We start from the raw sequence: 14,477 nt of genomic DNA on the forward strand, positions 1-14,477 counted from the left end.
TGACTTTGTCCTTGCCCTCCTCACCATTCCCCCAGCTCAACCCAGCAACCCGGACATCACCGATGCTGCTTTTGCTCCTCCTTCTGCCAAACCTTAAAGTACTTACTCAACAGCTCCAGCATAGAAGGCAACTCCGGCATATCCGACGACGCAAGCAAAACACGCCGACTATTCGCATTCTCATACACAGTCTTCGTCATCGTCTCCGCCTCCCAGTACACCAATAATTCCCGAATTTTATCCTGCAAGAACGTCGACGCGACTTTGAAATGGTGTTCACCATGCGTTGCCACAATATCAGCCCACTCTAAAGCCGATACCCGTTTCAACGGGGGGGACGTATAATGTGCCACCGTGTCCAGAACATCATCCCATGTCAGCGTATGAGACTGGTCAGGTATGACAAGGTTGTAGGCATGGCTGTGATGATTGCTGAGCGCGATTTCCAGGATCGCTGAGCTGGCGTAGTCGACTGGGATCATCTGACAGCGGGCGGCCGGGGGAGAGGGGTAGCATCCAACGCGAATGGCGCTGACCATCATATGTTGGAAACCGTCCGTGGGGTTGGCAATGCCTGTTTTGCTGTGGCCGGATATGACTGGTAGGCGATGGATGGTTACTGGCATGCCGTTTGCGATGGCATCCCAGGCGATGCTTTCGGCCACGATCTTGGTCTCACTGTAACCGACAAGCTTTCTTTCGGAGCCCGTAGTGTTGAGGACGGGTCTTTCATTCTCGCCGATAAGCTCCCTACCCTCGAGATATGCAGATGTTCCGCAGGCTGAAATGCTGGAGGTATAATGTACGGGCTTGAGGCGCTTCGTATTGGCGAACCGAAGAATATTCGAGAACCCATGGATATTGGCGCCGCGGAGCTCCGAGTATGAAGGCATGTAGTTGCATTGGGCGGCAAGGTGGAAGATAACACTGGTCCATTGAGCGAAATGTTCGTACTTCTCTTGCCCGAGTCCCAGTGTCGAGTCGGTGAGATCGCCAGGTACCACGATGACTTTAGATTCAGAGTCCAATGACAGTCCGTAGTGCTCCAGGTTCTCCTTGATACGTGCCAAGCCTGCTGCGGCATCTGGCGCTCGCACCAAGCACGCGATCTCCTTCACCCGCGGGTGACTAGTTAGAGTAGAGAGAAAGAAGGCACCCAGAAACCCGGTGCATCCGGTCACAAACACCCGTCCTTCAGATTCGGAATGCCAGCACGGAACGTGCTCTGATATTGGCTCTAGAGACTTAGCCAACTCCAAGTCCGCCCGATAGAGCACGCTCTCATCAACATCGTCTTTGCCGTTACCGACAAGAGACCCCTTCGCGTTCTCAAGCTCCCCGGACTTGTGCTTCTCACGGAGGACCTGCATGGTAATCGCGCCGAGTCCTTTGACGTTTTGTGCCTTCGATATCTGAGCGAGTGATACCTCAACGCCGACATTTCGCCGGAACCAGCTACGTATCTCGATGGTCATCAACGAGTCAATTGCAATCTCACATAGCTCCTCATACGGCATGTCATCGGGATAGGACATGTTCGAGGCAACCATTCGACCGATTTCGAGCGTAATCTTGGTCTCAGTAGCTGGATCGTAGAGAAGAGAGGGGTCGCGCTTGACCGCGTTGACCAACGTTTTGAGCTCGTTATCCTGATTAGCTCTCCCACCTTCCGACGCAGTTAGCATGTTATGCCACGCCAGGAAGCGTGCATCTTGCCCAAACGTGCTGCCGTTCTCGATCTGTGATACTGGTTTCGTTGTTCCCATTCCTATGCAAAGGTGGGGAGCACCTCGCATGATTTGTATTTCCAGGGCCTTGAGTAAATCAGGCTCTTCCAGCACTTCCCATGAGCTCATTTCCACCATTTCCCTAATTTTATGGGATGTTTCAGCGACAACTCCAATATCTCCCATAAAGCCAATATCGAGTACACTAGCTTGTAGCCCTTTGGAGTGACGATAAGTGACAAAAGCGTTCAAGAAGGTATTGGCAGCCGCATAATTTGCTTGTCCTGTATGACCGGCAGTACCAGAGACAGAGCTAAGTAGAGCGAAGAAATCCAAGGAGCAATTTCGCGTTGCGTGATGAATATTCCACGTGCCTTGGACCTTCGGAGCGAGTGCCTCAGTCCACTCCTCGTATGCCAATTTATCTAACGTTTGATCCTGTTTGACACAAAAGTTAGTATGCATTTCACGATAACAAGAGAATGTTGATTGCAAAACGAGTGTATAGCAGGGAAACTTACTCGTAGCACCATGGATAATTGCATAATTCCCGCTATGGGCCGTACCGCGGCAGATACGACCCGTTCAACATCGTTGATATTGGTGACATCACCTGTCACTACCTGAATGTGACAATTCTCCTGAGATTCCATATCCAGGACAAATTCTCGAGCCTTGGTTGTCTCCAAGCCAGACCGGGACATGAATAGCAAATGCCGGGCGCCCTTCTCCACCATCCATCTTGCCACTGCACGCCCGAGACCTCCAAGCCCACCAACCAACAAGTAAGAAGCATCACTGCGGAACAGGGCCCCTTTAGCCTGCAGCTTAGACACCTGTAAATCAGATGGTTTTTCTGGCATTTCCACCAGAATCTTGCCCATGTGTTTGCCAGTCTGCATATGCCTAAATGCTTTAGCAATATCGGACGCCTTGAAAACAGTAACAGGCCGGATAGGACGGAGCTTCCCTTGTTCGATAGAATGAGCAAATTGCTGCACTAAGCTTCGAATAACCTCAGGATTCTGCTCGCCAATTTGAAGAAGATCCACACCAATGAAGGTTCGGTTTCCCATAAAGAGGTCCATATCCAGCTTACCATGACCGAGGAAGTCACGCTTACCCAACTCAATCATTTTACCCATGGGGGCAACACATTTCCAAGAGGCATGCAATAGTTCGCCGGAAAGAGAGTTCAGAACGAGATCCACTCCTCTATTACCAGTCGCCTTCATCACATCCCTATGGAAGCTAACGCTCCTCGAATCAAATATATGATCCTCGGGAAGGTTGAACTCTCCCATAAGATGTTTTCTCTTCTCTAAGCTTCCGACCGTGGCGAATATTTCGGCTCCAATTGACTGGCATATCTGAATTGCGGCCAAGCCGACACCGCCGCACGCGCTGTGGATCAGAACTGTCTGCCCCTTTTGTAGATTTCCGCACTTCACCAACGAGTAGAGAGCGGTGGAGAATACGCAGGGACCTGCTGCTGCATCTTTGAGGGACAATCCTTCCGGGAGCACAAGACAAGTCTCTGCGGGCACTATTTTTCGAGTGCCCATTAAGCCCTTTCCAAAAATTGAGACCTTATCTCCGACTTGAATATTCTGTACCCCTGATCCCACATTGCGGACAATACCGGCCGCTTCAAGTCCGATCTCGGAAGTTTCTCCCATCAATCCCATCGATATCATGATGTCCTAAACAAGCAGACTTTAGCATCGAAACACTGAAGGCGATGGACAATGGCTTACTCTGAAATTGAGCCCCACAAAGCGGATATCCACTTCTATGTCGTGTTCCCCAAGCTGTCCCACACGCCCATCCAGAGCCCAAGTCAGAGAATCAAAGATACCGAAGCACCCAATATCTAAAGATCTCTGCTCGAAGCTATCATCGGCAGCCATCATTTGGTGGAGGAATTGGAAGCGAAATCGACCGACATGAACTGCTCCATCTTTAAGGGCAAACTCGTAGTCCTCATTAATCGGGTTCTTGCCTGATTGTCGACAGATTCTTTCGAATACAAGCGCAATCTTCTCTGCTGCACCAGATTCATTCTGCTCGAGTTCAAGCGTTGCAAAATTTGTAGAGATTTCTTTCCTTACCGTTCGCATGTATCCCAGGGTTAGGCCGAATCGAGGGTCTGAATCTCCACCGCCAAATTGAACCGGCGGCATCAGCCAGAGGCAGTGGCCTTTGACACTAGACAGAAAGCCTTGAAAGGCACGGAACTCATCATCCGAGAGACTGTCCAAGAAAGGGCTATCCATGTCAAGGAAGGATATGACGTCCGTTATCGAAGAAGACAGGTCGTTCAAGGTCAACCAAGTGACCTTGACGCCTTGGTGTGTGTAAGCCTGTGCAAGTGTGTACGCCAAACTAGGGATCTTGCCCTTATGAAGGAAACCAATCTCTTTATTTAGAGATGCCCTGGCCTGAGGTCGCCGTGACAGGATGTAAGCATTAGTCTCGTATGGTGGTTCGTTGTCGTAGCGGACAATATCCACACCAGTGAATCCCGCATCCAGGAGCTCTTGATGCCATCGTGAGACAGGAACCACTGGTGTCTCCCTTGAATCCTCTGCATTCCACCAGCCTGGGAGGGTACCCATGATGAAATTGATCATGGGGAGTCCGGGACAGAGCTCTGTGAGGAAAAGCCACCCCCCTGGAGCCAGAAGTTTGTTCAGGTTGCGAAGCGAGGTCGATATTCTCAGGGTAGCATGAACAACATTTGAAGCGATGATCAAGTCATAGCCCTCCACGGCAAAGCCTTGGTCCTCAGGGTCCTTGGATATGTCGAACGTCTCGTATATCATACCAGGGAAGGTCCTAAAGTGCTCTTTTGCTTTTGCGAAAAACCCAGCTGAAATATCAGTGAATGTATAGCTGGAGTACAAAGGACCCTCGTGCTTTGTTGCATCATAAAGGGCATCGAGAACTGCCGAGGTGGCGCCGCCTGTCCCTGCACCAACCTCCAGGACTCTGAGTGTTGGTCGGGAATGGCTGAGCAGTGACAGGAAATTCTCCGCCGGACATAGACGAGAGGACTCCTGATACATACTACTGACCGCATCACTTCCGCTAATAATCTCAAGGGCGTCGAGGCTGTCATCTAAAATGCCTGCAATATGTGACAACATCTCATAACCGGCAGTATATACACTGCTCACCAAAGCATGCTCGATGCTTTCGCCGAACTCTTCGATCTGCGACAGATACCCTTCGGGATTGGAGCCAGACTTATCCATTTCGAATACAAGGCTGGGGTCTTCGCTCTTTATTCTTTCGTACTGGGAGAGCAACCACTTGTGGTACTTTTTGAGGTGCTCCTTTGTTGGTCTGGATGACCTTGTCCGGTGGTATGCCTCCAATATGAATAAGTTCGTCAACTCCACAGCCATTCGCCCGCGATCTATGTCGGCTGGGATTGGTGGGATTAGGCTCTCTAGTGGTAAAAAATCTAGATGAGGCTTCCAGTGCAAAGTTGCGGCGGACGCGCCATTTTCATCGTTGATCGCGGACTCACTGATTCCAAAGAAGAAGCAACGCCTCAAAGAAAGCACAGGCTTTTCACCCGCAAGCAATAAAGCATCCCCAGTGAACGTGTTTCCAGCTGCATCGCATGTTGATTTCAAAGACATCACCTCTTGTCCGGGCGCAACGTATAGACTCTCAATAGCGGTGGGGATGCACAATTGAGTCATGGAACGCTGAATTCCTTTGGCTCCTGCTACACTCAACAGCTGGAGACATTGGTCTATCACGACAGGATGGAGAGCATAGCAACTACCGGTTAGCGCGGTAGGCTCATATAGCGTCGCTGCGGCCTCGGTGGTTGTAGGGCTTGCGGTAATGTCTCGAAGCCCGCGAAAATTGGGGCCGTACTCCAGTCCTCGCTTCTCCAAAGCGTCGTACCATTCCTTGGCCGGCACCTCACGTGAGTATGGAGATACTGTGCCATCTTCATGACTGAAGCCATCTCGCTCTGCCCGCACCTGGCCGACGCAATGCTTCTTCCACTCGCCTTCGTTATATGCAGTGATTGTAAAGTCGTACCAACCGGAGTCTAAACTGTCGGTCAGTTTCACCGGTCGAAGGCTCGTGATGATCTCAACGTGCTGCAATTTCGCCTCTTTCAGCACCAAAGCAGCTCGCATAAACACATTTTTCACCGAATATTCGGGAACCTGAGAAATCTGACGCATAGCCTCCCCAACCATTGCCACGTATCCGGCACCTGGAAAGACGACCTCTCCCCCTATTTTATGTTCCAATAACCACGGTACATTTTCAGCTTGTAACATATTCCGCCATACGGGTTCCAAGTCGCTCGACTCCAGAGCTCGACTTCCTAACAGCTCGTGGTGGGGAGCTGACCGAAGCCTCCAGTCCCTCGTTAGACGGGTCTCACTCCAGAAGGATTCATTATGATCCCACGAGTAGGGAGCAAGGTCTGTCACTGTGGCTGCAGGACGGACTAACGATGATAGGTCCAGAGAAATTCCCTGGGCGTACAACTGCCCAGCCGTGCTCATCAAGCATCTCCATTGGTCCTCATTTCGAATAAGGGTTGATGTGTATGAGCAGCTTCGCTTGGAATTTGTACCGGCGATGATTTGCCGCAAGGGGCCAGAGAGCACCGAGTGTGGTCCAATTTCAACAAACGCTAGAGCCTTTTCATCATCACACAATATCTTGCTCAGTGCCGTGCTGAACATGACTGGATTTTCGACATTTTTTCTCCAGTATGAGGGGCTCAGAGCGCAAGGGTCAGAGATAGTTTCGTTTGTAACCGTGGATACTAGTGGAGTCATAGATTCATTGAAACAAATTTCCGAAAGTAGTGACTCGAATAGTTCTCCCACCTCATTCATGTGGTGTGAATGGTAAGCCACATTAACTGCAAGACGCCGACAGAACACCTCGCCTTGTGCTTGTATGTCTTTCAACATTTCATCGACCGCTTGCTCGTCTCCAGAGATGGTCACACTTTCAGGGCTGTTCTCGCACGCCACAACCACGCCATTCTTGAGATAGTTCTCTGTTTCAGCACGCCCCAAACCGACTGCAGCCATAGCGCCATTTCCTTTTGCTAACTCCATAGCCAGTCCACGAAAATATGCGATCTTGATTGCAGAGGCGGCGGTAATTGCTCCTGAAGCATACGCCGCGGCAATTTCGCCACTCGAATGTCCTACCACAATGGACGGCACGACCCCCAGCTCCCGGAGGAAGTCCACCAGGGCCACCTGGATGGCGGTACAAAGGGGTTGTGCGAACTTAGCCTCCTGAAATCGGCTTTTATCGTCAGTATGCGTTAGTTCCTCTAGATGTCGTTAGATTCAAGCTCATGTTAAGAAAGATATCAAGACATGCCTTCGATACTCCAATCCGGTGGAGATTCCAGTCTCTGTAATTCCTTATCTAGTTCTTGTATGACTAACCGGAACTTCTCAGAGCTCAGGATCATCTCTCGTCCCATGCCTGGCCACTGTGCGCCTTGTCCGGTGAAGACGAAGCAGATCTGCGGGTTGATTGCACGCGCTTTCTCGAATGTCGAAATCGTTCCATCTTTTTCCACGATGGCAAAGGCTCGGTGTTGCATGTGCTCTCGTTTAAACGCCAGTGTATATGCAAGATCTGCAGCAGCAGTTGGGGCGTCATGTAGATAATCGCTGATTATTTTGATATTGCCATCCAGTGATGCGGCCGACTTGGCAGAGGTGAGCAGAAGGTGTGGTGCGCCTGGTCTCTCGTCGGATGCTACCCCAGACTGGGATACTGCACCTACAGAGAGGGCAGAATCCAAGACAACCTTAAGTCATTAGCAGATGTTCTTCTAATATCTGGGAGTATTATGATTGAGCTGAATGTAGTGATACATACATGTGCATTGGTACCCCCTATACCGAATGAATTGACGCTGATCCTCTCACATCTACCTGCCGGCCAAGGCGTTGGATCCACAGGCACTTGCAACTTTGCTTCTTTGAAAGGGACTGAAGATAAAGAATGAGTAGTTTATCCTCTAAAGCACTAGGGAAGGAAATGTCTCACTGTTAGGATTTGGGGTATTGAAATGTATATTGGGAGGAAGGATCCTGTGCTCGAGCGCGAGTACGCTCTTGATCACACTGGTGATTCCAGAAGCGCCTTCTGAATGGCCCAAGTTTGGTTTCACCTAGTACGTATCAGATATCGAATTATTAAGACTTGTGGTTATTTCGATTCTCGACTCACCGCTCCTATATGTATGCCTTCGTGACCAAACACATTGGCAATTACAGTTGTTTCAGCTGTGTCGCCAACGATTGTGCCCGTTCCATGACACTCGAAGAACGCTGTTTTACTGATATCAGAAACCCCTGCTTTCTGATAAGCTTTTCTGATGAGTGCTTCCTGTGCTTGCGACCCTGGAGTTGTTATGCTAGGTGTCTTGCCGTCGCAATTGACCGCTGTAGATCGTATCACAGCGCGAACGGGATCCCCATCCCTGAGGCATGCATGTAACGGCTTGATGTAGATTGCATTTACAGCTTCTCCTCTTCCATAGCCATCTGCAGAAGCATCAAAAGTTTTCGAAATTCCATCTGAAGAAAGTGCCATAGTCTCCGAGACGGCGTTAGTGGTCGTTGGTGTGATGATCAAGTTGGTCCCTGCCACCAACGCCGACGAACATTCGCCTGTGTATAGTGCCTGACACGCATCGTGTAGACCTACAAGGGCCGCAGAGCAACCAGTGCGAAATGTGATACTGGGGCCCCGCAGATCATACTCGTAGGATATTCGGTTCGAAAGGGCGAAATCCGCCGCGCTGACGACCCTGAACCGATCGATGGCCTGGGTGTCCTTGCTCATCAAATCCAACCAGTCTTCACCAAACACTCCAACATAACATCCAATGTCCTTTCCACGGCATTGGGATGGGAGTTGACCCCCATTTTCCAAACATTCCCATACAACCTCAAGCAGTATTCGTTGTTGCGGGTCGAGTTTTCCGGCTTCTAGCTTGCTCATAGCGAAGAATCCAGCATCAACCTGCGATATATCTTGCTGAAGGAAGTAGCCGTGCTGGGTCCGAATCGCACCAGGACGAGTCTCATCGTAGAATGCTTCAATATTGTATCGGTCCTGGGGAACTATGCAACGGCCATCGCGTTTGTTGATCAATAAGTCCCAGAGCTCCCTCTCACCATTGACACCGCCAGGAAGCCTCATCGACATGCCAACAATTGCGATCGGGAACGGGACGGGCTCGAAGTTGCTGTACACCTCTGGTTGTACCGCGCCATGGTGGTCTTTACAGTGTGAAAGAATGGCGCTCGGTGAACTTTTAACATCCAGTCCATCCATGATTTGGTAACTTTTCTCCGCTCGGTAATATTCACGCTCTAGGGTGGAGCAGGGACTTCCAATTTTTAAACTGAGAATCCGGTGATGGTAGAAGAGATAAACTGACACTGATAGAAGAAAAGCGATACACCTTCCACCCAAGAACGTTTGAACGGTATCTATTTCTAAGTGTGGGTTGCACCCTTCATATTAGGTGCGACCACTTGCAATCCGTACTACTAAGCGACAAGAACAACGGTAGTGATCATGTACGTCTGCGGGATTGTCGAACCCAAGATCTTCCATCGCACTCAAGTAGCGGTCAGCAGAGATCAGAAACAATCTTAACTGTAACAATACTACATCTTAGATTGATCTAGACCTTGATACTTTTTTCCCCTTCTCTCCCCCTGTTTCCCTGTCTTCTTCCCAGTGAGATGTCTCAGGTTATTATTTCTGCAACCCCCCTCCCCCCCAATTCAATGGCCGCGTGCTGTCCACGGCCTGCCTTCAACAATTGAGAAAGAAAAAAAATACATATGCATCGACTATCTATCAACCGATGACAAGACAACTGTGTGTTGTTACGTTCCGTGTCCCACACTCAATGCCCCAAACATGCCTTATCCTGTGTGCATTGTCACACGAGTATAATCGGCGATACTGCAGTCAATGGCAGAGAGGACGGCAAGACGGGCGATCCCACATGAGTATTCGGAATGTCCCCAAGCCCCGGCATGGTGTAGGAGCTAGCCTCGTCATCAGTTCTACTTAGTTATTCTTGGGAAATTCATAGCTCCATATAGAACGGTCGGTATGATGTGTTCATACCTGCACTGAGACAAGAAGTGGCCAAAACAGCACTTCAGCTCCTCATTTCCCACCACTGGCACTGATCTGTATGTTCAGTAGCCAATGCCGAGGATAGAAAATGTCTTGTAACCCTTTTGCTTCTCAGCAAGAAAACTTTAAAGCTTCAGGAACAAATCAGAGGTCGGAAACAAGGACATTGTACATTACTATACCATCCCTTGCATGAAACCCGTACTATGCGCATAGATCTACGCGCCCCCTTGCATCCAAAGTTTCCCCTTCATACTGTTTACCTCCGGCGTTAGTCATAAGTAAAAAATCGTGTGACCTGTTGTTTTCTCAATCTGACCGAACAGAAAGTGAATTAAGGAGCTTAAAGCGGTGAAGACCGAAGGCAACGCAGCAGTGCAAAGACTATTCGATTGATTCTTCCATGGCTAATCAGATCGAAATTGGTGCACCAAACGGAAAACGGACAACAACAAAAACCCAATTGCAGAACCAATGTCAAAGCAATGCGGAAGCGTATGTTTATGTGGTACTATTATGGTAATGATCTACATTCTCAAGCGGAAAGGAGTAAGCGCGAGCTCTCCCTGACGGGACGGACAAAGGACCGTGTCATACCGCAGGGGAGGGTACTCTGCTAGTGACTCGAGCAGAGCATCACAATTAGTTAGGCTTGTTTCCTTTCCTTGACTGAGTTGTGGGTTTAGACTAATAAACTTTGTGACATACGCTGTCTGAGACTTGAATGTCCTCTACACCAGTCCGCTCGACCCTAGACTCCACAACCACAATAATTGATTGATCTGCTTATAAACATGTTGAGATACCGATCATGTAGAATTGGAATGTCCTCCTTTAGAAGCCTGAAAGGATCACCACTATATTCACCCTTTGTCATTGTGTTGCAGGGAAAGATGGGAGGAATGTTGCTCGTCCTAGATTGTTTTTAAAGCAACTGGGATCCTCTCGGTGTCAGTGTGCAAGAATACGTCTTCCAATCTCGAGAAAACTACAATACCATCAGAAGTCCAGCGACCATCCTAAACCAGAGGTCACCATGAAGTTCAACAACGCCGTGAACATTGCAACTGTTGCTTGCCTCAGTGTTTCTCCCACCCTCGCCCTGGTAACCTCGTGCTTTGATGCCCTCGACTCCATTAGCAAAATACCAGGCTACTTTATCCAGAATGTTCAGCTGAACGCCTGTCCGGCCGGTTGCGCACCCAACATCGACCAGTGGAACAGCGATGTGAAGGACGAGATTCTCAACGAACTGTTAGAGGATGGTATCCAATACACTGGAATCAATGATGAGCCGGCACAGAAGGCATTTGTTAAATCCATTGATGACCTATACAACACGGTCGTCTCCAAGTGCCAGAAAGAGTCCGATGGTCTGAACCTCTGTGACGATGAAGACAAGGTACAGCCATTCTTGGATTGCGTCAACAGCAACGCAAGAACCGCCGTTCTCAAAGGGGTGCCCCCATTGCTTCCCTACATTACAAATGACAGGTGCAAAAAGGTCGACGACTACTTGAACAGCGATCAACTGTGGAAGGATGACTTTCCGGAACACTTCAAGTCATATGTCGACAAGTGCCACGATATCTAAATGTCATCAACACCAGCACTCTTCGGCATTTTCATGTCTTGAAGGAAGTCACGATGGAGCTCTATTATAATAAATGGGAGGAATAGTTTGCAAAGAAACTTAGGTTGCTGCGGTTCATTGTATTTGTACCGTTAATTTTCAGATTCTCTTGTATGAACGCAGCATCTCTAATTAGTCATACATAATCCTTTGAATTTTCACAATATAACATGGTTCTCTATTAAGGGAGACTGCCCACCCGCAGGACACATTGTAAGCGTGTCTGGACCAACAAGGGCTCAGTTTGGTGAAATGCATCTATGACAATCAAGTAATGATTTATCTGGCAATTTGGAGTTTCTTCTGAAGATACCCGAAGATACCTAAGCTGTCGAACCGTCATGTCCCACAAAACACATAATTAGATTACTTCGGATCTAAGCGAAACCTTACTAGAAATAGACAGTAGACAGGCTCTGCCACTGATGGCACAAGTTGATTGTAACACTGTAAATGCTCTAAATCGCTCGAAACAGGCAATAAGAGAGAACTTAAGACTTGAGACGTAGTTGACAGGGACACTGTTGCAAGGCCTAGTTGATATCTACTATAAAGTGTATATGCCTCGAAATGTGGGAAACATATGGATCTTAGGGGGTTGAGAAGCTGTCGTCACGCCGGTTTGGATATATATTTTCGTCGAATTCAACCGCTGCCCTACCCGCTGCGAGATGGCTTTGCGAGATACATGGCCTAGTACTTCGCCTTAATATAGACGAAAACTAGAAGAGCATAGCTAGACTAGACTACTATGTTACAACTGATTTCTTCCCATGTAAGCAGTGGAGAGTACAGGAGTTACATGGGCGACACTGATTTCAACAGGGGAAGGAAGGGATCTGCAAAATGTTGCCTGTCACATCCGATTTCGTGGCAAAGAGGGTGTCACATTGCCATTGAAATGATCTGACGTGCCATAACACGGTACTTGAGAGACGCTATCCTTATATGAACAAGTGCACTTCATACTGGTATATTGGTGGGATGTCATTTAAGGGACCCAATAAGTAGTGGAGACCTCTGACATCCGAGGTGACACAATCAGAAGACTTGCATAAGAATTCATTCATGTTATAATCTCCCTCCCAGGAGTTCAACATGTTCAGTGCCCACCCAAAACCATCAGTACAAGATGTCACTGTTTTCCTTGTCCGGAAAGACTGCTCTAATCACCGGCGGCACCCGAGGAATCGGCCAAGCAATCACCCTCGGGCTCGCTGAGCATGGCGCAGACATAGTCCTCGTCCAGCGCTCGACAAAAATCTCCGACACCCAACCAGCCGTAGAACGGCTTGGTATGCGTTGTGAGGTGGTCCAATGTGATCTTGCCGACCGCGAACAAGTTGAAGGACTGATCAGCACAGTTGTCGCCACTCATTCAGTCGACATCCTCGTCAACTGCGCCGCAATTCAACACCGCAGTCCGGCGGTGGACTACGATACACTCCATTATGAAGCGGTAATGCAAACCAACTTGACAACTCCATTCGTTCTCTGTCGCGATATTGCCCGCCACTGGATTTCGCAGGGGAAGCGCGGTAAAATCATCAACGTGGCCAGCGTGGGCAGCTTCCAGGGCGGTATCAACGTTTCGGGGTACGCGGGAAGCAAGGGGGGGTTACTGCAGTTGACCCGTGCGTTCAGTAACGAATGGGCTGGGAATGGGATCAATGTGAATGCTATCGCTCCAGGGTATACGATCTAATACGTGTCTTAAGCCAGGAGTTCCTTTCAAAACAACTGATTTGGCTTATTAGGTACATCGAAACCGATATGACCGCTGATACGCTAGCGGAGCCACAACATGCGGCCTATCGTGAGTCTATTATACCACGAATTCCTGTGGGCAGGTGGGGGAAGCCGGAGGATATAAAAGGGGTATCTGTCTTTCTAGCTAGCCAGGCTAGTAATTATGTTAGTGGGGAGGCGATCGTGGTTGATGGGGGTTGGTTGGCACGCTGATCTATCATACTTGTGACCTGAAGAAACTGCGCTCCGCGCTATTCATCTGACATATCAATACTTGGCACCCGGCGCTCTACGTACAACAATGCAATCAATACTCCGTCACTGTCATGAATTACAATGACATGTGGCAAACAAGGCTTCGCGCCTTTCATCCTCCACCAAACCCTCTAGCCACCTCGCTCATATAACCCATTACTATAGTAGATCTAAATATCTACCATGCATAAGCCGTAGCAGTAAAGCATATGCCAGACTACAACGGACGTGTCATTTTGTTTTCTAAGGTTGGATACACAATTCCAATGCAAAAAACAGTCAGAACCATGGCAGCCGGTTGGCCTGTGTTTGTTATAGGATGGTTTATATGGAGTACACGGTTATTCTTTGGAAACCAACGGCACAAAGAGCAAAATCATTTCTTTCATGACATCCTGTTATCAGCCGATGCCTTCCTACATTCTGGAGATGTCAGGCTCACCTCAAGTCGGCGAAAGATCTGCTTGGCCCCGTCATACGCGACATGATCTCGGAAGATGACAAGGGCACATGGTCTCCAAAGGCAACCGAAGATGAATTTAATGTTCTCGCATGGCTGGTAGAGGTTCCAAGGGGTCAGATCTCGACCCCGATACCCTAGCTCATGTTGAGGTTCTTCTCGCCCTGGCATCGGTTCACACTATCCTTCGTCGCGTTGTGAACGTTCTCTATGATCTCATAGAGCGAAGTATATTGACGAGTTGCAAGACGAAATTTACAAAGTCTGGGCCACGACAGGTTGGAATAATGCTGCTAATTCCTTCTCGAAACTTTACAAGCTCGACAGCGTGCTACGAGAATCCCAACGTCTCTCCCCACCAACTATTCTTGGTTTAAAGCGGCTCTTCAAGCAGTCGTATACCTTCTTCTCGGGTATATCAATCGATCAGTGAACGTACGTCACACTCCCAGTTATGGCCATAAGAAAT

General features: G+C 48.9%; 3 protein-coding genes across 3 annotated transcripts; 2 read left to right on the forward strand and 1 right to left on the reverse strand.

Annotated features, from left to right (window-relative positions):
- Nucleotides 1-56: 56 nt before the first annotated feature.
- On the reverse strand, nt 57-9,089 carry BO85DRAFT_480869 (polyketide synthase; the record flags this gene model as incomplete). Its single annotated transcript, XM_025663030.1, has 7 exons — nt 57-2,165; nt 2,249-3,430; nt 3,485-7,034; nt 7,181-7,551; nt 7,623-7,735; nt 7,794-7,917; nt 7,977-9,089. The coding sequence occupies 7 exons, from the start codon at nt 9,087-9,089 to the stop codon at nt 57-59; spliced, it is 8,562 nt and encodes a 2,853-aa protein (XP_025511578.1).
- A 1,650-nt stretch (nt 9,090-10,739) lies between these two features.
- BO85DRAFT_149948 (uncharacterized protein) lies at nt 10,740-11,729 on the forward strand. Its single transcript, XM_025654138.1, has one exon. The coding sequence runs from the start codon at nt 10,948-10,950 to the stop codon at nt 11,503-11,505; it is 558 nt and encodes a 185-aa protein (XP_025511579.1). The 5' UTR covers nt 10,740-10,947; the 3' UTR covers nt 11,506-11,729.
- Nucleotides 11,730-12,657: 928 nt separating this feature from the next.
- Nucleotides 12,658-13,669, forward strand: BO85DRAFT_452885 (NAD(P)-binding protein). The gene is made up of 2 exons (XM_025660927.1): nt 12,658-13,236; nt 13,302-13,669. The coding sequence occupies exons 1-2, from the start codon at nt 12,677-12,679 to the stop codon at nt 13,504-13,506; spliced, it is 765 nt and encodes a 254-aa protein (XP_025511580.1). The 5' UTR covers nt 12,658-12,676; the 3' UTR covers nt 13,507-13,669.
- The last annotated feature ends 808 nt before the right edge of the window (nt 13,670-14,477 follow it).

Source organism: Aspergillus piperis, assembly GCF_003184755.1.
Source record: "Aspergillus piperis CBS 112811 unplaced genomic scaffold BO85scaffold_22, whole genome shotgun sequence".
Taxonomy (NCBI): Eukaryota; Fungi; Ascomycota; class Eurotiomycetes; order Eurotiales; family Aspergillaceae; genus Aspergillus; species Aspergillus piperis.

What these genes read in the sequence shown, in the direction of transcription:
- BO85DRAFT_149948 (XM_025654138.1), top strand. Translation starts at nt 10,948, where the DNA reads ATGAAGTTCAACAACGCCGTGAACATTGCAACTGTTGCTTGCCTCAGT.
- BO85DRAFT_452885 (XM_025660927.1), top strand. Translation starts at nt 12,677, where the DNA reads ATGTCACTGTTTTCCTTGTCCGGAAAGACTGCTCTAATCACCGGCGGC. An exon ending in GTGAATGCTATCGCTCCAGG is followed by an intron (nt 13,237 to 13,301) that starts GTATACGATCTA and finishes TTGGCTTATTAG; the next exon opens with GTACATCGAAACCGATATGA.